The sequence below is a fragment of the Sphaeramia orbicularis genome, chromosome 8 (genome assembly GCF_902148855.1).
Source record: "Sphaeramia orbicularis chromosome 8, fSphaOr1.1, whole genome shotgun sequence".
NCBI classification, from domain to species: Eukaryota; Metazoa; Chordata; class Actinopteri; order Kurtiformes; family Apogonidae; genus Sphaeramia; species Sphaeramia orbicularis.
The window spans coordinates 39,474,976-39,500,807 of record NC_043964.1 but is presented as its reverse complement, the minus strand read 5'-3'; the positions used below and the strand labels follow the sequence as shown (position 1 = coordinate 39,500,807).

At 37.5% G+C, this 25,832-nt stretch overlaps 2 protein-coding genes across 2 annotated transcripts; one reads left to right on the top strand and one right to left on the bottom strand.

The window, feature by feature from the left end:
• Positions 1-3,061: 3,061 nt before the first annotated feature.
• LOC115424843 (pentraxin-4-like) lies at positions 3,062-9,228 on the bottom strand. The gene is made up of 4 exons (XM_030142243.1): positions 9,103-9,228; positions 7,965-8,143; positions 6,073-7,025; positions 3,062-3,971 (listed from the first exon to the last, which is right to left on the bottom strand). Exons 1-4 carry the CDS (start codon positions 9,226-9,228, stop codon positions 3,262-3,264), a joined length of 1,968 nt encoding a protein of 655 aa, XP_029998103.1. The 3' UTR covers positions 3,062-3,261.
• Positions 9,229-11,688: 2,460 nt separating this feature from the next.
• Positions 11,689-24,391, top strand: LOC115423471 (solute carrier family 2, facilitated glucose transporter member 6-like). Its single transcript, XM_030140304.1, has 8 exons — positions 11,689-12,153; positions 14,884-15,155; positions 15,238-15,334; positions 15,514-15,613; positions 17,561-17,754; positions 21,213-21,388; positions 21,472-21,758; positions 23,828-24,391. The coding sequence occupies exons 1-8, from the start codon at positions 12,103-12,105 to the stop codon at positions 24,154-24,156; spliced, it is 1,506 nt and encodes a 501-aa protein (XP_029996164.1). The 5' UTR covers positions 11,689-12,102; the 3' UTR covers positions 24,157-24,391.
• The last annotated feature ends 1,441 nt before the right edge of the window (positions 24,392-25,832 follow it).

The following is a 25,832-nucleotide window of genomic DNA, read 5'->3' as shown; positions in this document are numbered from 1 at the left end:
GTTAATAACGGGTTGATTTTACACTTATACAGTGATGACTATTCGACTTAGAATGTTTTAGACTTAGAGATCTAGAATTACTTTTGTGGTGCCTTCCAAATTATAATTTTTTTCCATATAAACCTTTCTTTAGTGATTCTGTCATCACCTATTATGATGTTTTTCTCAGAATTTTGTGTTACTAGGTGCAAATCTTATATTTTACTATATCTAATTCACTGACCATACAGATGCTCACAAAAACTCAGAGTAAATTCAAAGGTTATGACATTAGGGTGGAGAAAACCAAAGAAACAGGGACTTTTTCAGCAAAGCATATCATTAACTCAACATAAAAACAAGTGTCTACATCATTTGTGAAACTACATGGGTTTTATTAGGGAATCAATGTCGCAGAAGATGATGGCATTTCCAAGTTCATTACAGAGCCTCTAAATGTCCAAATGAGTCATAATCTGATGATGATGAAAAGCTGAGAAACTGCATTTTACCTGAATAATGGAAGTATACTCATAGGATTAGTGGATCAAAAGTTATTAAACATTTTAATCAGTAGATACTGATAGTTGGTCATAGGCAGCTGCAGTTTAGGTCACTGAGGGTTAACTTAAACAAACACTACAGACAAGTTACACATAAAACCTTTATCAAGTGAAATATTATGCTCAAATACAGTCTTTCCAACTACCACTCATAAAGCATAAACGATGCTGAAGTTTACAGTTTTTATGGCCTTAGTGATGTGTATCTGTACATCTGCTTTTACCACATTTTCAACATGGTAAAAAATGTCACAAATCATAACTTTCTGTTCTTGCAGAGCCAGAAAAGATGGTGTCAGGAGAAGTATCCCTTTAAACTAGGCTTCTGTTACAATAAGCTGATTTATTTTATATCCCATGGGAGTAATGATGAATTAAGCATGAAAGAGCCAGAGCTTGAAAACTGTTTTCCATTTAGCCCCGGCCTTTTCACTCAAATGAACAGTGAAAATGTGATACTAATATGCTACTGTGAACTCTGTGAAACTCTTAACACCTCTAATACTCAAATGGAAACCTGACTCTAGTCTGCTTGAACTCATGTATTCCATTCAAAATCAAGAGGGGAAATCATCTAAACATGTAGCACATGGGAAATAGGTTAAATGATGTGTAGTCCCACATTAAGTGTACTACAACACCTACATATCAGTGAGTCAAGGGATCTAAAATAAATAAATAAATAAATAAATAAACACAGTCATAAAGACTTTCCTGTGTGATATTAGTTAGCCTGTACCTGTGTTTGGAAAGTTTAAAAACTTAAAGAATGAGGTTCTGTTTAAAACACTGAGGTGTGTAATGTATTTGCAATTTTGTCACCTGTTTTCCATTTGATTGTCCTTTCTGATTGTTTGATTTGATGTTGATTATATTCTAACATACTGGAAGAATCTATATAGAATGTCTATAGTGTCTTTTCATTCAGGAAGACCTTAGTTTTCAGCCTAGTCCAGTAAAATAATAAATGAGAAGCATCTATTCTTGTACACAACTTGGGCTGCAATTGCTGGGATCTGAGTTGTGATCAATGCAGAACAATCAGCAAAGAAAAAGGGACGATGGTTTCATACAGTTTCATTCACAGGAACCACTGACTGTATACAATTAGTGGATACAGTAATCGTGATGTCATCCTTTGGTTTTCTTACCGTGTAGTTTGTGACTAAAACTGTAAACTTCATCAAGAACTACAAAACAAAGTCTTTTTTAAGCCTCTTTTTGCAGATACTGTTAACTCCAAATACTGTTGAGCTGTCTGTCATAAACAAATTTGGTATTAAATACAGAGAGAGACTCAATGTCTGACTCAGCAGGTGAGTGAGCTGTCAAAAAGTTGTAAAAAAAAAAAAAATATATATATATATATATAATAAAATGTCAAAAACTTGACAGTCCTATCAATCAAAGCCCAACACAGAAGATATCGAAGAGTGTTATTTGACCTGAGATCAGAAAAATAAAAGAGGAATTTAAGTATGGACTACTAGATCACTAGAATGAATATGACTAGAATGAGTCCTGGAAAAGACTGGAAACTGGAAAAGTTTAATGTATATTTACAGGAGCCAGGGCTTTTTTGGAGACATCCCGATAACTGACAATGGTACAACTTTAATCTCCTGAGACCCAGGAAAGTAAACACTTTGGATTTTTTTTACATTAAATGTTGCCTTGATTGGAAACAGCACAATGCAACATTTTTTCTTTTAGTGTTTTTTTTCCTGTTTTAACGCATAAAGACCCAGCATTATTTTTATGTCAGTTCCTAATGAAATTTTCTCTATATCTAACCTTTCTTAAGTGATTTGTCACCATTTATTTATAATATTATCCACTGTATTTTGTATTTTATCAGTATAAATCAGGCATTTTCTTCTATTTAATTTACTGATCATGAAGATGTTAATTAAAACTCAGATTATAGTTGAGGGTTATGATATCAAAAGCAGAGAAAACTGAAGAAAAATGACTTTTTCAGTCAAACATATCATTAAGTGAACATAAATCAAGCATTTCCATCCACTGTCATTGATCCAACTCCATGGGTTTTACTGGTGAATCAATGTTGCAGAAGATGACGGTGTTTCCACGTTCACTACGGAGCCTCTGAACGTCCAAATGCGTCATATCTGATGACCATGAAGAGACAACACACTTTAATTTACACCAATTATTTACATGTATTGATAGGATTAGTGGATCAACAGGTATTAAACAGTTTAAAACAGTAGATACTTTTGGTTGGTGATGGATGTTCGGGTCTTTATGGGTTAAGCAAAGCTATGAAACTCTTGACCCCCACAGATGACAAAAATGTCTGAGTCTGAGGATAAGATACTTCTACATTGGCTTCATTTTGGAGCTGAGGTATGAACCAAGAAAATCAGAGGCTACTGGAAAATGATATCCATATGAATTTTCCCCCAGAAGACTATGTTTTTCTGTATCTGTCTCTAGAAAAAGACAAACAACTTAAGTGTTGTATTATTTATTTTACCAAAAAAGCATGTGTAAACTTTTCCTCGAACTGTCCATAGTTTTAAAAACAAAGCATTAAATGCCAAAAAGCAATTATTTCCAACAAATGCACAGTTACAGTGACCTTTATAGACTGGATAGTCGTCAAAAGTGGTATGAAATCTGGAGTTTGTCTAGGTTTGGGTTTGTAGTGAATTATACAGGCCCATAGAATCCTGACTCTTCTGTTATGGGTTAATCAGAGACAGTGCTCTAAACATTCACATGCCACCTGCTGCACCTCCCCATGTACCTGTTTTATGTCCTCCATGCCGAGCACCACCCCTCTGGGCACCCCTCGGCCTTCTGCCACCCCTTCCACCTCAGAAGGACTCAGCACCCGGTCCCATATTCTGAACCCTGCCATTTGTCCAGCAAAACCCTCTGCCCTGTCAAACCCCCCGCCTACAGAGTCCTGCTCCTGCCCCAGCACCACTGATCCACCTCCAGGAATCTCCCAGCCCTTCCTGAAGTCGGAGCCTGTGGAGGCGAGGCGGCGGTTATTGTAGTGCCAGAAACGACCCTGAATGGAGGACCAGACGACGCAGAGATGATGCCACCTGGAGTCCATAAGAGAGGAGATGGGAAGACGCCGAAAGACGGGGTCTCCAATGACAAAGTCCAGGGAGGGGAAGGATTTTGGTGCGAAAAGAGAAGAATAGGAAAGATGGGATGATGAGGAAGAAGCAGAGAAGGATGTAGACGAGACAGAGGAGTTACGCCCATACAAAACTAACTGGTTGTCATTGTCATGAGTGGCGTAGGAGAGCAACGTGCCCACATGAGAGGTGTCCACACGGAGCCACAGACACATAGAAAGTTCAGGAAGGTTGGGGAGACTTAAGGAGAAGGTGACGTAGTTCTGTTCAGAGGCAGAGGGGAAGAACAGCATGGAGTCCACGTTGCAAACTGCAGACAGAGACAGAAGACAAACCACAGTGGATGACATTCAGAAAAGAAGTTGTAGAGCTGGTTCAAAAAATGTACAATTTCTATGTCTTTTACAGTGTTAAAACTGATAAGTCATATTGGTGAAAATCAAAGAGGAGGTTCAAGAACTATAAATATCAGCAAATAGCCCTAATTACCTCCTACCAAAGAGGTTATGTTTTCATTGGGGTTTGTTTGTTTTTTTGCCTGTTTGTTTGTTAGCAAGATAACTAAAAAAAGTTATGGATGGATTTTGATGAATTTTCAGGAAATGTTGAAACTGGCACAAGGAACAAATGATTTAATTTTGATGGTGATGGGGACGGACGGATTTTACCTCCACCAGGTATAACAGCAGAGGTTATGTTTTCATCGGGTTTGTTTGTCTGTCTGTTTGTCTGTTAGCAAGATAACTCAAAAAGTTATGGACGGATTTGGATGAAATTTTCAGGAAATCTTGATAATGGCACAAGGAGCAAATGATTCAGTTTTGGTGGTGTTGTGTGTGTGTGTGTGTGGGGGGGGCAGCCTGATATGCCTTGGCAGAGGTCTGTGCTCTCCGAGTGCTTTTCCAGTTTGTTTGTTTGTCTGTCTGTTAGCAAGATAACTCAAAAAGTTATGGAAGGATTTTGATGAAATTTTCTGGAAATGTTGATACTGACATAAGGAACAAATGATTAAATAATTTTGGTGGTGACTGGGGTGGCTGATCTGCATTGGCGGAGGTCTGTACTCTCCAAGTGCTTTTCTAGTTCCTTGTGATTTTACTGTCATAACTGCCAGAATAAAACAAGATTGTACTTTTCTGCATGGATACATAAACTGGCATTGTTTCTGAACTAAAAAAATATGTTTTGGGTAAATAATTGGGATTGTACATGTCAGTCTAATAATATAGTCATACAATAATACAGTCATATAGTAATAGTTTTAGGCGGTTACTTTAGTACAGAAAAAAATACACTAAAGATGCAATAAAAATGACTTACAGTGTATTTAGTAATATTTAAACAAAACCACAATGTTTTTCTAACCATTGCCAAAGTGGTTTTAGGGGAAGAGGGAAGCAAATTCCTTTCACCAGTAACAAAGTCATGGAACTCATCCACTTCTGCAAACTACGTACACATATAATTTAACCCATAAAGACCCAGTGCTACTTTTACATCAGTTCCCAAATGTTTTTTTTCCTCTATATTTATTCTTTCTTAAGTAATTTATCAGCATTTATTCTAATATTAACCTCTGTGTTTTGCATTTATTTCAGTAAAAATCAGATATTTTCCTGTTTTTAATTTACTAATCATGTAGATATTCAGTATAGCTCATTTTAAAGTTGAGGGTTATTATATCAAAAGCAGAAAATAGAAGAAAGTGTGACTTCTTTAGTAAAATCTATCATTAGCTGAACATAAATAAAGTGTCTCAATCCACTGTCATTGATCCAACTCCACTGGTTTTACCGGTGAATCAATGTTGTAGAAGATGACAGTGTTTCCATGTTCTCTACAGAGCCTCTGAACGTCCAAATGGGTCATATGTGATGACCATGAAAAGATGACAAACTGTATTTTACACCAATTATTTACATGTATTGATAGGATTAGTGGATCGACAGGTATTAAACATTTTTTATCAGTAGACGATTTTGTTCATCGGTGGATGTTTGGGTTTTTATGAGTGAAATGAAGGAGGTGATTTAGGTGGACGGTGAATACAGAGTGCAAATATTTTATTCTATGAAATGGGGAAATATATTTTTATACTACATCCTATCTGAATAATCGCTCCGTGTACCGCCCACTCCATTGTGAAGATTGAGATTAATTTCACATCCAACCTTGACACATCCCAGCAGCTTTTTGTCCTGTCACGCAGAGACTGTAAATGTCACAAGGTTCAGTGTGGATTATAGATGTTTTCCAGCATGAAATGAGAAAATGGATTTTACAGATGGGAGCAGAACTGAACATTAACTCCCACACAACCAGTGCTTTAAAAAACATATACTTTGCTTTTGTTTAAAAAAAAAAAAAAAAAAAAAAAAGAGAGAGAGAGAGAGAATGTTGCTTATGCTTACTGGTTGCATCTTTTTTGACAACTGGTCGATCTGGGATTTTGTGCCTCAGTGGAAGTTGAAGGAAGTTATGTATGACTGAAGGCTCTTCCTTTGTGTTGCTGTCTTCCTCCCGTCCTTTATCCCACACAGGAAGTCGGTGCTGGGGGGTCTGACTCTCTTTAGTGGGTTTAGGATGGAGTTGGACCTGGGTTTTTCTGTCTTGCAGGACTCCATGCTGGGTGGCGCCATAAGGTTTAGGAAGCAGCTGTTCTTGCGTGACTGGGTAGGGCCGCGTTTGAGCCGGCAGCTGGATCTGAGACTGGGGATGCTGCATGTGTCGGCTGAGGTCATGTCCTGGCTGAGGCTGAGAGTCAAGGGAGTGGAGTCCAGGGTTTGCATACTGGGCTGGTCTCTGCAGATGGGCTTCTGCCTGGGGTCTCGGCCTCTGGATCTTCGTCTGCTTCGGTTGCTTTGCTCTGTTTTGCGGTGGAGTGAAGCGATCAGTCATGGAAAGTCCAAAACTTCCTGTCCTGGGTTGGGCATGTCCATCCAGAATCCCTCCTGGTCTCCTTCCTCTTTGCATCTGGCTTCTCTTGCGTGGATCATAATGTTCCTGAGGAGCGACATTGGAGTCAAAGTCATCTCCATCCCTCCACAAACCTCCACTGTTTCCTCCTCCATTCCACCTCCAGTTCTCACTGAGCCGCCCCTCCAGTTGGATCACACGAAGCTCCTGTTTTTTTAAGGAATCCTGTAAACCTTTCAGGCCGATGAGCAGCTCATCACGTTGGATTTGCAGGGCCGCCAACCTTTCCTCTTGGTTCTGGAGCTCCAAGGTGAGGTTAGAAAAATCTTGACCAAGATCAGGTTTCTGTTTCTGGAATTGTCGACAGTTGTCCCTCAAGTTCCTCTCTATTAAAGCCATACGACCCTCCATCCGTTTGTTCTTCTTCTCAAGCTTCTTATTCCACTCTCTGGGATGAAAATCAACATGTGATTTTGTTATTTAACCCTTTCATGCATGAATTATGAGAACCTTAGTCAATATTTTTTTCTTGAGTGTTTTTATTCCTCTTTAGGCATTAAAAAAAACAATGCAATTGAATTTTTTTTTTTTTTATGAACCTATTTTTCGTGGAGTTACAAAAATGTCCACTCAACTGGATACCATGCATTTAATTTTTGAAGCAGAGAAACATGTATTTAAAACTCATCATCAGAAAGTTATATACTGTGTGAAAAATATGAAATAAAAACATTTTTAATGCCGCAAATCTGATGTTTTCTCACATTTTATCCTACTCAAATACTAGTTATTACTCATTTCATGGAGTTAATATCCTCTGAGACCCAGGAAATTGACAATTTTAGCTTTTTTAGACTAAAAAATTGTCTTGATTGGAAACTGCATAATGCAACAGTTTTTTCAGATACATTTTAAAAATTATTTTTATTTATTTATTTATTTATTTTAATGGAATGTCCTTTGCAACGGACAGCATTTTAGTTAAACTGTCAAACTTTTGTCCCCTATAGAGGACACAATGCATTGCTGGGTCTCAGGAGGATATGCAAAAAAAAAAACAACAACTTTTTTTTTTGTTTCAGAAAACTGTTAATTACAGTCTCATAACAATTAGCAATTGATTTACACTAAAACATGTTACTGCAGATCAGGTTTATCAAGAGCAGTAAAGTTACAGTAATGTATGAACTGCAGTGTACAGGATGATGCATAAGTGTCCACTGTGTTGGATGATATAGAACTAAAACAACAAAACCCATGAATATACAAGAGAACAGCTGGAGAATAACTCTCCACTGTAGTGACCAATATGCAGGAAAGGGTTAAAGCCCATGTGACAAAATTCAACAGAAACATTACTTTGACGTCACTGTCGTCTGCCTCTTACCTGAGACTGCCTAACTCCTGAGTTGTACTCTGTTTGAGATGTTCAAGATCATGTGACATGTGGTGGTAATGGTCATTCAGGGCCTGAACACGACTCTCCAACCCCCAGAGGAGTTGCGGTTCTGGATCAGGGTCAGCATATCCAAGCGGGGCCTGCGTCAGGGCCTGGAACTGCTGGAACTACAGAGAAGCAAATGGCCTTTATAAAGATTTCTGCAGCTGTTGGGAACAGACTTGAAGGGCAGGGAAGAACTGAAACCCAGAAACAAAAGAAAAGACTGACTTTATTTCCTAACAAGCGAACAGTGTTGCAAGATTTCATTTCCAGCTACTTAGTGTATTTTTATGCCTTTACTTTTGACATATGGGCAAGTGTTTTTGGAAGTTTCTGAGGAAGTTATTTCAGTGCTGTGACATGTCCACTGGGGTTTTAGTCTGGATTTAACAAACCTTACGGAGGTTTTATGACATGAAAGTTTGACATGTGACCATACAGTATGGTGTGGGTTTGTTGTTTTAACAAGATTATAATGACCACACATGCGAATCTCAGTCTCTGCATTAAAATAGATCTAAACTCTGTGGCTGCTCATTTAGAAGTGAGTATATAATATGATACAGATTTCCTGGGTCATATCCACAAATGTCTCAGAAATACAGAGCAAAGGCTTGAGTTTAAAAGTGTCCATTTCTTTCTGGTGCAATAGTAAATCCTTGTGCATAGTGAATTGCAAGTTTAGACAACATCATTTATTGTTATTGTAATTGTTATAATTGGTATTAAGTCTCATAATTTTAAAATAATTTTCAGCTAAACATTGAATACAAATTAGAATTCTTCATTTTAATAACACTTCATTTAGATTTATTTATCTTCTTACCTTTTTACAGTATTTTTTTTATCTAATGATATTCTGTTGTGATTTTAAGATATTTTGATAAGTTGCAAAAATTGTGACCTGAGACACTATTCAGGCTCCACTTTACTTAGAATGAGATGTGAAATTAAAGGAATTACCACTGAGCTGTTACTTTTACAGTCCTGTTAATATTATAAATGTACCATAATGTTGCTGAAAAGCAGACACTGTTAGCTAATACACATTCAAACACACAAACACAGTGTGATTCACACGAACCTGTTCATTGAGCCGTCGCAGTTTCTGTGACACTGGATCTGCTCCCTGGACCTTGATGGGTTGAATTTGCAGTAGGAGTATGTGAGCCAGGATCAGGGCCCAGTGAACAGGCCTGATGCCGCCCATGGTGCAGCAGAGCTGGGACAGATGCAGCTGAAAGCACGGCTCCCCTTCTGGAAGTGTGGAGGCGAAAGAACAAATAGAAAAAAGACAGAAACAGACATAGCTGAAAAGGGATGGTCTTAATACAACAGGATGATAAACATATGCATGATCACAACACTCATACACTCCCACAGACTGGCATCCAAACACATTTTCTCCTTTTTCCCCTACTTCACTGGGGAACTGAGAGGTAGCACAAATGGATTTAACAGGTATTCAGTTTCTGTGTTCCTCTGTCTTTCAGTCTAAATCAAGATAAATCAACACACCAGAGATAATTAGAGAAGCAGTAGAGTTGATAAAATGGGGAGCTGAGCTAAGCTTACTGGTGTAACACACAGAAAAAAAATATAATGGCCCTCATTTTGTTACCTCCACCAGGAGGTATTGTGATCACTTTGCTTTGTGTGCGTGCGTGCATGCGTGTTTGTTTGTTTGTAAGCAAGATAACTCAAAAAGTTATGGAGGGATTTTCATCGGGGCCCCCCACCCCACCCCCACGATCACCAAAATGTAATCATTTCTTCCTTGTGCCAGTATCAACATTTCCTGAAAATTTCATGAAAATCCCTCCATAACTTTTTGAGTTATCTTGCTAACAAACAAACAAACAAACAAACAAACAAACACACATGCACAGGGGGCAGATCTGCCTTGGCGGAGGTCTGCACTCTTTGAGTGCTTTTCTTGTTTTGTATTGAAATCAAAAGTAACAGATAAGAATACATTTATAGTTACCTTCTATATGTGTTTGAAAGGGCTTTAGATCATTACTGTTTGATGACTGGACTAATCTTAGTGGTGTAACACACAGATTAGGAAGAAATACAGTGGCTCTCATTTTGTTTTGTATTGACATCAACATGAACCGTAGACTTTGACACAGGCGACCAAAATGATCCGCTGATATAAAAAATTAAATAACTCTTGATCCACTAATCCTATCAATACATGTAAATAATTAGTATAAAATACAGTTTATCATCTTTTCATGGTCATCAGATATGACCCATTTGGACGTTCAGAGGCTCTGTAGTGAATGTGGAAACACCGTCATCTTCTACAACATTGATTCACCAGTAAAACCCATGGAGCTGGATCAATGACAGTGGATGAAAATGCTTGGTTTATGTTCACTTAATGATATATTTGACTGAAAAGTCATTTTTCTGCAGTTTTCTCTGCTTTTGATACAATAACCCTCAACTTTAATTTGAGCTTTTATGGACGCCTACATGATCAGTAAATTAAATTTAGAAAAATACATGATTTTCGCTTAAGAATGCAAAATACTGAGAATAGCCAGCATGTCCATGTGGGCCCTATAAAGGGTTACATTTGGGCCGCATAAAAGGGTCACATGTGGGTTTGTCTGCAGTTTCCATGGTGACGCCACATGTGTTTGCCCATATCAGAATCAGAGATCTGAATATCTCATATTATTTATTTTTCACACTATTTATCCCACAATATTTACCTTCCATGTCATTTGCACTACTTCTCATGTTATTTGCACTACTTAAATTCTATGTTTTACGAATATCTTAGTTTGCAATACTTTTTATTTTTTTTAATGTAAATAACAGTGCCTTTTACTGATATTTGTTGTTATTTTACTGATATTTGCTGTCTGTCTGTAAATTCTTGCACTGAACCTGAGTGCTTTGCCTCAATTTCGTTGAACTTGGTACAATGACAATAAAGAGATTCTGATTCTGATTCTGATTCTGACGTGGGCAAACACATGTGGGGCCACCATGGAAACTGCAGACAAACCCACTTGGGACCCTTATATGCAGCCCAAATGTAACCTTTCTGGGGTCCACATAGACATGCTGACTAAATCACTTATGAAAAGTTCAAAATAGAGAAAAAAAAATCATTAAGGAACTACTGCAAAAATAGCACTGGGTCTTTACGGGTTAATATATTTTTGATTGTCAAGTTTTTATATTTCCTACATAATATTTTGTTATATATCTTTATTTGTATATTATTTGCCAAACTTGAGTACAGTGGTTGCTTATATAATCATCACAATACATGCCTATTTGTTTGGTGTTTGGGGAGATTCCCAAAAAGTTTAGTCCCCCTCTAGGGCCCCAGTGATTGCTTCTTCCCTTGGGCCCGGACAGTGTTAAGTGACGGCTCTGCGTGACGGTACCTGAATGTTTGTTTGAAAGTGGAAAATCTACTGATGCGTGGGCTGAAGGAGAAGCAGACTGTACTTTCCTCTTCCCTCTGACTCAGTTTATCAGGGGTTCTGGCTCCTCTCCTCCTCTTCTCCTTCTGCTTTCTCTGAATGGCCCAATGGAGGAATCACACTGTAGTTTCCTCTTTTCTGTTTTCTGTACATGACTGTGTTACAACATTTGGGCAGGCTCATCTAACGTGCACTCACGGACAGAAAACAGTGAGAAATTAGCATTTTTCAGCTGCATGAATTTCTTCATCAACATGCTGATATATCTGATATGGGATGTTTCACTTCAGTTTCTCCTGTGGAAACCCTGTGTAAATGCAGCTTTGAGTTTCATTATGACATTGTGGAAAACCCTGGATGACAGGAAGCTTCATCAGTTCAGAAGAGGATGTTCAGACCCATTTTTTCTTCCAAATCTCAAGCTCTACTGTGGTCAGTCGTTCATGACAGAGGGTGGATCTAATGGATGGATGTCACAGACTTTAACATCTTCTCGTCAGGATGCTTTTAAATTTTGTTCAGAGCTTTTAAAGTGAGACCTCCTGCTTTTTTTTTGTTTAACCTAGATCACTGCTTGTAGCACAGATCAGATACAAAGCACACTTTAGATAAAGTCATCATCTGCCGCAGACATGAGTGAAACGACGTCTCTGCTGAACAAAAGGTCAACGTCTGAATCCAAGGTAGGAATTTTTTCAAACTAATTTTCATTTATACTTTTCTTTTTTTCTTTTGTTCAGACAAGATATAGTTTTTAGATGTTACTCGCTGCTTGTGTGAACAAAAGAAAAAAAGAAAAGTATAATTACATTAACAGAAGACAGAGTGAACATCATTGGCCTTAATTTTCATTTCTGTTAAACTCTTACACAGCTCATATATTGTTTCTGTTTTACATGTATGTGCATAGTTTCAATAGGCTTTGCTATCTGAACTTTAATAAGATTTTAATTTTAATATTAATATTAATTCCAATACTATGATACCACTTTAACTAAAAAAGAAGAAGAAGAAGAAGAAGAGGAAGTATATTCTGAGACGTAGGTAATTAAAAGTTTTGGCTTTGGCATAATGCAACAGTTTTTTCAGATAAGTTTTTTAGTTTTTTGTTTTTTTATATATAGAATGTCTTTTGCAGTAGAAACTCTTGTCCCCTACAGAGGACAAAAATGCATTGCTGAGTCTCAGGAGGATAATATGCATTTAATTTGGCTGCAGAAAATGCAGAAAATAAGAAAAGTACAAAAACTTACAAAGAGTTATTGTTTCAGAGTGCATTATTTAACTCATTATACTGTAACACTATACCCGGCAATGCATTTTTGTCTTCTGTAGGGGATAACAATTTCACAGCTTATTTAAAAAATAAATAAATTAACCAAAACAGAATCAAAAATCGATTTATCTGTTGTAGTATGCTGTTTCCATTCAGGACAATTACCAAAAAAAAAGCCAAATTTTATTTTCGTGGGTTCAAGAGGTTAAAACTGACCACTTCCTCAGGCTTTTACTGTAATAAGTAATTGTTGGGTTTTCTACTTTTCACTTTGAGTCACTGTGGAAACTCTGATCACACTTCCTGATTTAAGAAGACCCTGCATGAATAACCATTTTGTAAATATCTTTTTATTTAGGAGATGGTATTTTTTTAAGGAAGTTCTTAAGGAACTTCCTTTGTAAAAATGACATGATGGAATATATGATGACAGAGCTTTGATTTTCCCATGTTGAAAGGTGTCGGTCATAAAGATGTAACAAGACATAAATCAGGCAATGACACAAGACAAAAAAGTACATAAAAGATGCAACAAGATGATAGGATAGAAATGAGGTAAAATAAAGAGTTTCAAAAAAGACAGTGGAAAAGACAGTCAGTCAAGCTTTTCCAACAAGAGTATTTTTGTTTGCTTTATGTTTGCGTTGCTGCCTATAGCTAAGACAACAAGGCTACATTCAGACAGCAGGTCTTGATGCACAATTCGGATTTTTTGGTATATTAAGATTTTTTTACACATTAAATGCAACTTCTATCAGTTTTGAGTATGAACTGAACGCGACCCTGAAGTGACCCGCATGCACAAAAGAGGTCCAAGCGTAATACGTGACCATGCAGGCACGCACTGTGTTTACGGAACTAAGTATGTGTTTCTCGCCGCTAATCCTCCTGGGACGCAGAATTGTGACATTTGTCGCATTTCAATGACGTAAAGGTCAGATAAATGCAATCTGGCTGTTCAGACTGAAGTCGCGTAGGACCACATATAAAAGTGGCCTGGGTCAGACTTTAACCCTTTCATGCATGAATTATGAGAACCTTAATGGGTCAAAACACAGTGATGTCCCATCAGAGAGCGAACTTTAATTGATTTCCATTCCAACATTTATTTCAGTATAAAGTAGCTCCTTGTTTTGGATAATCCCTTATGGTCCAGCTAAAGCAAAAATGAATTTGAAAGTAAAAATGTGGGTGAAATTGTCTCTAAAATGTCCCTTCAGAGATATTTTGAATACCGTTTTTTGACCCTAATCAAAATATATTTCCTGAGTGTTTTTATTCCTCTTTAGGCATGAAAGAACACAATGCGACTGAAATTTTTTTTATGAACCTATTTTTCATGGAGTTGCAAAAATATCCACTCAGCTGGACTTCATGCATTTAATTTTTGAAGCAAAGAAACATGCATTTACTGATACACTGTGTGAAAAGTATGAAATAATTTTTTTTTAATGCTGCTAATCTGATGTTTTGTCAGATTTTAAACATACTCAAATATTAGTTATTATTCACTTTATGGAGATAATATGCAAAAAAAAAACTTTTGTTTAAGAAAAATGGTTCATTACAGTCTAATAACAATAACAAGCAATTGATTTACACTCAAACATGTAAATGTAGATCAGATTGATCAAGAACAGCAAAGTTACAGTAATGGTATGAATGTCAGTGAATGAGATGATGCATAGGTGTCTACTGCGTTGGCTGATATGGAACTGAAACAATAAAATCCATAAATTTACAAGAGAACACCTGTAGAATAGCCATCCACTGTAGTGACCACTATCATGAAAGGGTTAAAAAATTGGATTTGTGTCTTTAACAAGTTAGATACAGGTCACATATGGGCAAAAAAATCGGATTTGGGCCACATTTGCCTGCAGTCTGAACGTAGCCTTAGAGACACACTTGCCACACCATAAGTGATCATCCTGACATTCCAGCAAAGTCAATTTTATTCAACATCTTTTAGAAAAGTAGACAGTAATAAGACATAAAGTACATGAGATATTTTTGTACATTTAAAATCTGAGTAGAAAAAAATTTATCAAATGGATTTTTTTCATTTCAGTCTGAAAGACTTTGGGAGCCATTGATCCATGTTGTTCACATTTTATGTTCATTCACATCTGTGCAGATCAATAACTCCAAACTGTTCCTGGCTGTCTTCGCTGCCGTCCTGGGGAACTTTAACTTCGGGTATTCTTTGGTTTACTCGTCCCCCATCCTGCCAAAACTCAAAAGTCCTGATGCTGACCCTCGGCTTAGGATGGACACTGAGCAGGCGGCCTGGTTTGGCTCCATCTACACTCTGGGTGCAGCCGCCGGTGGGCTGGGTGCAATGCTGCTGAATGACATGATTGGACGGAAGCTGAGCATCATGATGTCAGCGGTGCCATCAACTGTTGGGTGGGTCCAGTATTAGTCCACAGGTTATTGTAGGTGTCATGAAGCCTACATCAGGATGTAACTGTCCATGTGTGTGTCTTAGGTATGTGCTGATGGGAGGGGCTGTTGACCTGTGGATGCTCCATGTGGGACGCTTCCTGACAGGTGTTGCCGGGGGGATGACGGCTGCATCCATACCTGTAGGTTACCATGGTTGCAGATTTTTTTTTCCCATTTTACTCCAGTTCTTTAAACCAAAACACTATCAATCTACATGGCTGTAAACATGAATTTCACTGAAGTTGATTAGAATGATTTCACATAGATTTTTTTGCATGTGTGTGACTGTGTCTGTGTCGACCATGTGTGTCTATCACAGGTCTACATCTCAGAAATTTCCCACAAAGCAGTGAGAGGCACTGTGGGCTCCTGTCCTCAGATCACTGCTGTGTTTGGAACATTATCGCTTTACGCCCTGGGTATGAACATACTCCATAAATATCAGAACTATACTACCTATACTAACTATAGTGATATCAGAACTATATTCTTTACTTCAATCTACAGCTGTAGTTGTCAAACTTTTTACAGTGGAGTACCCCCTGAAATACACTTTTTTAGTCAAATATCCCTTACTCTTGCTTCACCATTTTTGACTGAAAAAAAATTAGGCAAAATTTTTTCCTGTGCCAAGGGTGTCTGTTTATGTTTTTAAAACCTTGTAAAGAAACAACATATAATTAACTGTGACATACAGGGTGGGGACGCAAAATTTACAATGAACATTTAGTTGTTTTTTCTCAGCAGGCACTACGTCAATTGTTTTGAAACCAAACATATATTGATGTCATAATCATACCTAACACTATTATCCATACCTTTTCAGAAACTTTTGCCCATATGAGTAATCAGGAAAGCAAACGTCAAAGAGTGTGTGATTTGCTGAATGCACTCGTCACACCAAAGGAGATTTCAAAAATAGTTGGAGTGTCCATAAAGACTGTTTATAATGGAAAGAAGAGAATGACTATGAGCAAAACTATTACGAGAAAGTCTGGAAGATACTATTAAAGAAGAATGGGAGAAGTTGTCACCCCAATATTTGAGGAACACTTGCGCAAGTTTCAGGAAGCGTGTGAAGGCAGTTATTGAGAAAGAAGGAGGACACATAGAATAAAAACATTTTCTATTATGTAAATTTTCTTGTGGCAAATAAATTCTCATGACTTTCAGTAAACTAATTGGTCATACACTGTCTTTCAATCCCTGCCTCAAAATATTATAAATTTTGCTTCCCCACCCTGTATGTATATGTATATATATATATATATATATATATATATATATATATATATATATATATATATATATATAAAAAATTTAATTAAATTTTGTATGCAAAATATTACGGTGGTCAACAAGGACCAAACAAATTGCAACTACGTCTCAGTTAGAGAAAACAGCTGCAAGTACAGAAAGGATGCAAATTCACAAACTCAAACACAAATCTAAGCAATTTACAAAAAGAGGAACGTGGTGCAAATGAAAAAAATGGGCTGCAAGAAACAAAAACAAATGCATACTCATCAAATGCTCTGCGAATAAAGAAATGATGCAAACCAAGAAAACATCTGCAAACAAAAAACGCTGCATTATCAGTCACTACAACTGAAGTGCTCCAGACCTGTAGGGGGCAGCATTTATAGACAACAGACTAGTGTCAAATATAATCACATAAAAGTTACATGACCACGCTACGCCATATCTTCCATTTGTTCCCACTGTAGTTTGAAACACTGTCAGTCAGCTGTTCTCCGTCTCTCTCTCCATCTTGTGTCTCTGCATTGAGCTGTTCTGCTGACAGCGCCCCCTACAGGTTTGGAACACTTCTGTTGTAGTGACTGGTTATGCAGCGTTGTTTGCAGATGTTTTCTTGGTTTGCATCGTTTCTTTATTTGCAGAGCATTTGATGATTATGCATGTGTTTTTGTTTCTTTTGTTTCTCAAATAAACTCATTTTGAATAATATAAAATAGAAATGTTCTTAAAATTTTACCAAAGCTTAAACAAGATGATTGACAATTAAACTATTATATTGTGTTTTATATTTCAGCATTAATTCTCAATATTTATTTTGTATTTGGTACATGACTTATTTAAGGTATATTTCCCCCAAAAAATTTCAAGTACCCCCGGGGCTTCTTCCAAGTACACTTTGGGAACCCCTGATCTACGGCAATGCTTCGTATTCTGTCAGTTTGTAGCACTGCTGCACTTTGAGAACCATGCATTTCTGATCAAAAGAAAAAAGGATTTTTAATCACACAAATTAATGTTTTACTGCTATTGAAGGCTGCTATCTGAAACAGATATTTGAACAGCATTTCACATGTTCCTATGTTCTACTGTATATTCATGATGTGCAGCTCTGGTGGTGCCGTGGCGGTGGCTGGCAATAGCAGGAGAGGTGCCAGCGGTACTAATGGTTATTCTGCTGGTGTTCATGCCCTCGTCTCCCAGGAGGCTCCTCTCCTTGGGAAGAGAGCAGCAGGCTGAGAAGAACCTCCGCTGGCTCAGGGGAAACAACTACGACACACGCTCTGAGATCAGTGAAATACAGGTGAAAGGCAGACACAAAGAATGTTCTACTGAGTCCCTGGACAGTGGACACCCCTAAAATAGATGATTTAGATGAAAAATTAATAATGATCACCAAAATATCATATATCATATGTCCCAAAAAAAATTGCAATCAGACTTTCTGCAATGATGACCTTAAAAATAGTGAATCAATCAAAATGCAATTTCATGGTATGAAACTACAACTTATTACCTACATCTTGCAGAAAACCCCATTTGATTTGCTTCAGTGGTCAAGGAGAAATGGGGATCTTTGTAAAGCATGTCAGGAGTCCCTTCCCCCCAAGTTTTGTAAGGAGACGCGTTGTCCATTGTGTTCACGCCTTACAAATACGAAGTTGTTCATTGTGTTCTTGCACAAAAATATCTCTTTTGAAAACATGACTGCTTGTTTCTTTTCATTTTCAACTAATGAAATGAATGATGAATTACATCAAAAAGGAAGCAGATTTCTGAGTTTTGCAAACGTTGGTACGATGCAAAAATTAATGATTAAATAAAGATGTTAAATTATTAACACATGGAAGAGTGGATTGAGCTCTTCCTCCTTTTGGGCTTTCTGTTTTCTTTTTTCTATCTTTTTTCATCAAGATGATCATGAACAATAATATTTGAACATTTTCAAATTGACACTGAACTCTTCCCTTAACAGCTAAAAAAAAATTGGTTCTTGGTTAAAATAAAATAATATAAATGCTCAACATAGCACACTGAATAACAATGAACACAATGAATAACTTTGTATTTGTAGGGCGTGAACACAGTTGACAGCGTATCTCCTTACAAAACTTGGGGGGAAGGGACTTCTGACATGCTTTACAAAGATCCCCATTTCTCCATGACCACTGAAGCAAACTGAATGGGTTTTTTTTTGTAAGATGTAGGTAATAAGTTAAAGTTTCATACCCTGAAATAGCATTTAGATTGTTTAATTATTTTGAAAGTTATCATTGCAGAAAGTCCGATTGTAATTTTTTTTTGGGACATGAAGTATGTATACACCAATCAGCTATAATACTCTGACCACTGATAGGCAAAGTGGTATTAATGTTAATTATTACATTACAATGGGACCTGTCAGTGCGTGGGATATATTAGGCAAAAAGTGAACATTTAGCCAGTAAAATAGGTAAGAGTAGGGATCTGAGCAAATTTGACAAGGGAGGAATTGTGATGGTCAAATCACTGGGTCAGAGCATTTCCAGATGTTGTTGTTCATTCCCAGTGTAAAGTGTTTAGTACCTACCAAAGGTATCTAAAGAACAACAACACCACCATCTAGGTTCCCATATTTCGACTAAACCAGCTCTGACCCGAAGTCTTGACTCCACCAGACCTCTGAAGGTGTGCTGTGGTATCTGGACCAAGGTGTTAGCAGCAGATCCCTGAAGTCCTGGAGGTAGAGAAGTGGACCTGCATGGATCAGATTTATTTGTCCAACACCCCCCACAGATGATCTGTTGGGTCTGAGATTGGAATGTCCTTCCTTAGTCCATTTTTGGTCAGTACAAACCACTGCAGACCAGGAATACCCAATAAGACCTGCAGTTGTGGAGATGCTCTGACCTAGTCATCACCGTTACAATATGGACCAGGACAAAGGCACTCAGTTCCTTATGTTGATCATTTTTCTAGTCCCAGCAAATCAGCTTCAAGGACTGTAATTAAATCAATATCATTACCATTTCTCCTGTCAGTGATCAGAATATTATGGTTGATCGGTGTTGCGTTACATACATTGCCGGCTAAAAAAAGTTCCACATGCAATATTTGACTGCACCACCTTTGGTTTTGATTACAGGAGACATTCACTGATTTCTTTTTTGCCACATAATGCTTATATAGTGTCACAATAAGGTTCATAATATTTTTTTTCCATCCATAGTTGTATTAATTTTTGATTATGATGATGGAGAATCGGACCGCTGCATTAAGTCTTCATCACATCCCAAATTAGAGTCTGGACTTCATGGAGGCTAATCCATTTGTGGAAATGATGTCTCATTCTCCCTGAACCATTCTGTCATAGGTCTGATGACTCTGATGAATCCTGGCATTGTTCAATCTTTTTGACATCAGAGACATGAGAGACTACTTTCTGCATCAGTTAGAGTTAAATAACCTGTTACAGCTGAAACATTATTAACCACTGCAGTATTCACCGATGGAAGGATCTGAACTATTTGCTTAGTTAAATCAAGTGAATGTCTCCTGTAATCAAAACCAAAGGTGCGGTGAAATATTGCATGTGCAACTGTTTTTTTTGGCCGGGCAGTGCATAAATATCACATGCACATGCATTGACATCAAAAACATCTATATCAGGGGTGTCAAACTCATTTTAGTTCAGGGGCCGCATTCAGCCCAATATGATCTCAAGTGGGCCAGACCAGTAAAATAAAAAGGTGAAAAAAGTTAAATTAAATTATGATGTTCACATCTAAAAAGTTTCCTTAAAAATCTGAAAAATAGGAACAACTTGAAATGTCTTAAGAAAAATAAGTGACATTTAAAAAAATATTCGGCCTCAGTTTATCATTTACACGTGTACATTATAACTTAGAGATCACGGTGGATCTACAAATACACGTACATTTAATAACAGAGTGTTGGTAAAATTGAATTTACTTCTCTTAAGACATTTCAGGTTATTCATATTTGCTTAGGTTATTCAAATTTTTTGTAAAAGTATAGTTTGTTATTGTAAACATTTTCATGTAATTTTACTTTTTTACACCAAAACAAAGAGAAAATTAGCGGTTGTCATTATTTACAGGATATTATGATAATATTTTACTGCTCTGATCCACTTGAGAACTAATTGATCTGTATACATCTGTATGTGGAACCTGAATTAAAATGATTTTGACACCATCGATTGTTAATTTCTTCAGTGTAATTTTTGTATTTCACAAATTCATCCCATGGGCCGGATTGGACCCTTTGGCGGGCTGTATGTTTGACACCTGTGATCTATATTATAAAAGCCAAGTGGCCTCTGTATGTGTGCGTGTGTGTGTGTCTCGGGATTCACACAAAATCTCAAAAGAGCCGACTGCTGCAGTTTGGCATACTTTTGTATTTTTGGTTAAGGAACAGACTAGCAAAAACAGTAAGTTGATAGGACCAATATTTTGGGAGATATTAGTAATTTTGGAATGCAATACCCTTACAATCACGTTGCTATACTCAGAACACTTTGGCGGTGACTGCTGGAGAAATGTGGTACAGCATGCACGAATACACAACGGCATAAAAACTACCACATCTAGAACCTGTGGATCCCCACAGGTCAACATGCTAGTATACATATATTCATATTTACGACACATGTACATACCTAAATTTCTCAATATGTATTTCCACTGAGTCATCTAAATGCAGAGTAGCATGGTTCGATGTGTTTATCTTGTTCTGTACATGTATCTCTCAATGCAGCACAGCATCAACACACAGAGTAAAGTCACACTGTCCCAGCTGGGTACACCCGTCTATTACAAGCCAATCATCATCTCAGTGGTGATGCGCTTCCTGCAGCAGATGACGGGCATCACTCCTGTTCTGGTTTACCTGGAGCCCATCTTTAACGAAAGCAAAGTCTCTCTGGAGCCTAAGTAAGACAAATTCCTCATCACACAAGTCATCTTTTACTCATTGCCTACACTGAACTTCTTTACCTTGTATTTGTATCTGTAAGGTATGACGCTGCTCTTGTGGGTGTAGTTCGCCTCTTTTCTGTTGGCTTGGCTGCCATCTTGATGGACAAGGCGGGACGCAAAGCTCTGCTCTACACATCAAGCCTGCTAATGTTTGCATCCAGTCTTACTCTGACCATGATCTCCCACACCACACCTTGCCATCCAGATCCTGCCCCGCCGAACACCACTGCACTGGACCATGTTGGCACTGGAAGTAGTTTAGGTGCAAGCAACCCAGTTAGCCCGAGTGTCATCCCTATCATAAGCACCATGGTGTTTATATTTGGTGAGTACGCAAAGCAACTAATTTACTGAAAATCCAAAGTCTGTCCGTGCCTTAACCCTATAACACCAAACATATCATGTTTGATACATGAGTTTTGAAGCCCTATACATGATCAGTGGGATATTTTTTTCTTGAAAAACCCGATGTATACAATTAGTTACATGCAATACACGGATAATCCACCAGGGGGAGGAATTCATTCACCAGAGGCCTTTCCAGTGACACTACAAGACTGACATTAATGAAAAAGGAGGCAGAACTTTGCCAATTTTGAAAAGGAACTGCCAATTTGTTAGACATGTTTGTGTTATATTATGTTTTTGTTTGTTCAAAAATCATAATATTTGAGCATTGATCTCAATGTATCAAATATGGTACAAAATTGGAAAATCATACATGGAAATTGATATTTGAAAAAAAAAAAATCTGTTGTTCAGAAGGACCAATAAAGGCTCCAGTTTCAAAGAACTGGAATTTTCTGTCAGTGAGTGAATGGTTCAGGCTTTACAGGGTTAAAAAATAGTTCTGGTTTTTCAAAGTGGTGTTGTTTAAGCTAATTATCAAGATCACAGTTTCATTTTGGAGAACTGATACTGCTCTGGATATAGCCACATGCAAAAAAACAAAAAAACTTTAAAAAGCCAGTGCTTCTATGTCAGTCATGCCTTTCTCCAAAATTAGCCAAACTGACTGATCTGCTGCATATAACACACTAGATATGTTTCCATCCAGGTGTTTTTATCCATAATTTCAGTTTGTAGATAGAAAAAGCCTGAAAAGAATCGCTGGAACTTTGCAAAAATGCAAATAAGTCTGATGGAAACTAATTTGGGGCATAATTATGTCTGCATATGTAGAGTACTAAAGAAACTGAAACAGATGCTTTATTCACAGACATTATAGTGACAGTGAATTACAGAAATACCATATTAGATACAAAACATCAACGAAGAACCATCATGTATAAAGGACTGCAGAAAGAACATCCACAAATTGGAGAATAATGTGAAAAAACTTTAGATGATTCAGATGAGTGGTTCAGCTCCTTAAACCCATCACCTCCTCAAACAACAGCTCAGGTACACACAGTACTTTTAATGGGAAAATGTTCAAAACATGATGAGATGATATTCTGAAAATTCTGTCAAAACTTCTAATACATTTAGAGGAAACCCACTCACTGACTATGAATATGCATGTCATATATTTTTCACTGGCTTTTAGGATTATTGTTGATTATTGTGTGTCAATCTTTTTATTCAAGAGTTAGTCAGAAAAACATCCATTATTTCAATTTGTCCACATTGTGAAAAATAAGCACAGAGTGAACAAACCAAAAGTACAACAGAGGAACGCAAACACAACAAACACACATTTTAACAATCCTCATCCACCCCCCCATCCCAGGACTCATGACATATCACACCAAGGGAGGCCACATAAATTCTAAATATATTCAGGTTGGGTTATCAGTATATTGTTGAAGGGGATGCGCCAAATCTGATTAAATTGGTGTAACTGTTGATTATTGTAAACTTTTTTCTTCAGCAAGATCTTCCCAAATTTTTATGATTCGTTAGGTGGAAACGCAATAAGTAAAAAGCTAACATTACGCCATCAACTAACTCAAATCACCACCATTAAATTTCCACTTGGGAGTTTAACTTCACTCTGATCTCTTCATCAAACCCTTCCTCTTGACATAACCGCAAGTTGCCAATAGATGTGATAATTTGCAAGATCAAATACATTTCTGTTAATGTGGATGCGTGAGTTGTTGCGTTTTTGTGTTCAGGTGATGATGTCTAATGTCCCAAACAACCTTTCATTTCAACACCTGACATGTTAAATGTTCAAAAGTCGACCAGACATCCAACTAAAAACCCACTGACTCCACAATGATGGAACCAGAAGTGGAAAACACAAAGTCATTTCAGAGTTTTTAGACTCTGTAGTCAAGAGCAAACAGAAATGCACTGAATTAACACCATTGTCTTCATTATACTCTTTATACTGTGACATCTTTAATATAGCTGTTGACTTTGGGTCACTTTGTGGTTGTCTCCTAGGATACGCCATGGGCTGGGGCCCAATCACCTGGTTGCTGATGTCAGAGGTGTTGCCACTGGTTGCAAGGGGTGTGGCCTCGGGTGTGTGTGTGACGGTCAGCTGGTTGACGGCATTCATGCTCACACACGCCTTCACACACATGGTGGACAGGTACGGCCTGTACGTGCCCTACCTGTTATTTACAGTTGTGTGTGTGCTCTGTCTGCTGTTTAATGCTGTATGCATCCCAGAGACTCGCAAACGTTCACTGGAGGAGATAGAAAACTATTTTAGGACAGGACGCACATTCACTATCAACAGAAGTCCATCTGTTTTACAGTCGAGCTGACACCGTATAAGATGTTAATGCACTTCTACTAACAGAAACGACTAAATGTTGGATTTCACCCTAGCAATATCGAGCTATGATTCACTAAGGTAACAGATCAATAAACCGTTAATCATCATTATCAAATTTTATATATGTAGTGCTACATCATAATAAAAGTTATCTCATGACACTTTACTTTTAGAGTTGGTCCAAGCCAGTTTACAGAAACCCAACAGAGTCCTCCAGGAGCAAACACTTGGTGACAGTGGTGAGGAAAAACTTCCTGTTAACAGGCAAAACCAGGAGCAGACCCTGACTCCTGGAGGATGGTCATCTGCCTTGACCATTTGGGGTTACAGAGAGAGGGTTAAAGGAAGAGAAAGAGAGATTGGAGGAGGGGGAGAAACAGGGGGAGACACATGGATGCACAGCAAACTGAACTAGAACTGTTGAAAACAAGAATTGCTGTTGCTAGTAATAATAATAATAATAATAATAATAATAATAATAATAATAATGGATTGGATTTTATATAGCGCTTTTCTAGACACCCAAAGAGCTTTACATTATTGATCCCTTATTCATTCGCTCTCATATTCCCCCTCTGGTGGTGGTAAACTACACCTGTAGCCACAGCTGCCCTGGGGCAGGCTGAAAGAAGCATGGCTGCCAACAGCCCCCCCGACCACCACCCAACATTCATACACCAGTGTGAGTGGCACTGGAGGCAAGGAGGGTGAAGTGTCTTGCCTGAGGACACAACGGACTGACTAGGATAGAGCGGGATTTGAACCGCCAACCCTTCGGTTGTTGGACGACCCGCTCTACCACCTGAGCCAAGTACATTTACATTTACATTTATGCATATGGCAAATGTTTTTTTCCAAAGCGACTTACAGGGGAAAACCAATCAAATCAATCAATCAATCAAATTTTATTTATACAGCTCTAAATCACAACAAAAGTTATCTCATGACACTTGACATATAGAGTTGGTCAAAAACCAGACTCTAAGCCAATTTACAGAAACCCAACAGAATCCAGTAGTATCTATAACTGTTAATACTCCAAATACAGGTACTAACAGTGAATATACTACGACTGTAACTGTTAGTACCAATAATAGAAACCTCTACCATCTATATATAATAAACACTATCACAACTGTATGGATAAATGAATGATGACGATACTATTAAAGATCTAATATACAGTATTCCATTGATTCTATGCTGTAAATGAATGAATGAATGAATTTATTTTGGTTTTACATCAATCATTGTACTCTACATCAATCGTAATAAACATAAAAACCAAAAAAGGAATAGGCTAGAAGCAAAAGCTTATTTTTTTGCCTATCATTTTCAACTAATACACTGCTTACATCAACTTAAATGTGTACAGCATCAAGCATTCACACCTTAATAATTAAAAAAAAAAAAAAAAATCAACAACAAAAACACATCTACCACCTCACTTAAATATTTCTGAAAAATTTAAACTTGAAGTACACTTAAGAAAAAAAAAACTTCACCAAAGGAGTGGATAACTTAAATGCATCATAAGGTCCATTCCATAATTTCACACCCACAATTCCAATTCATGTAGACTTTACATCTGCCCTCACTTTAATCCACTCACACATGAAAATCTCTGAAATTTGAATTACTCTCTTAATTCCAAGAAACCACGAC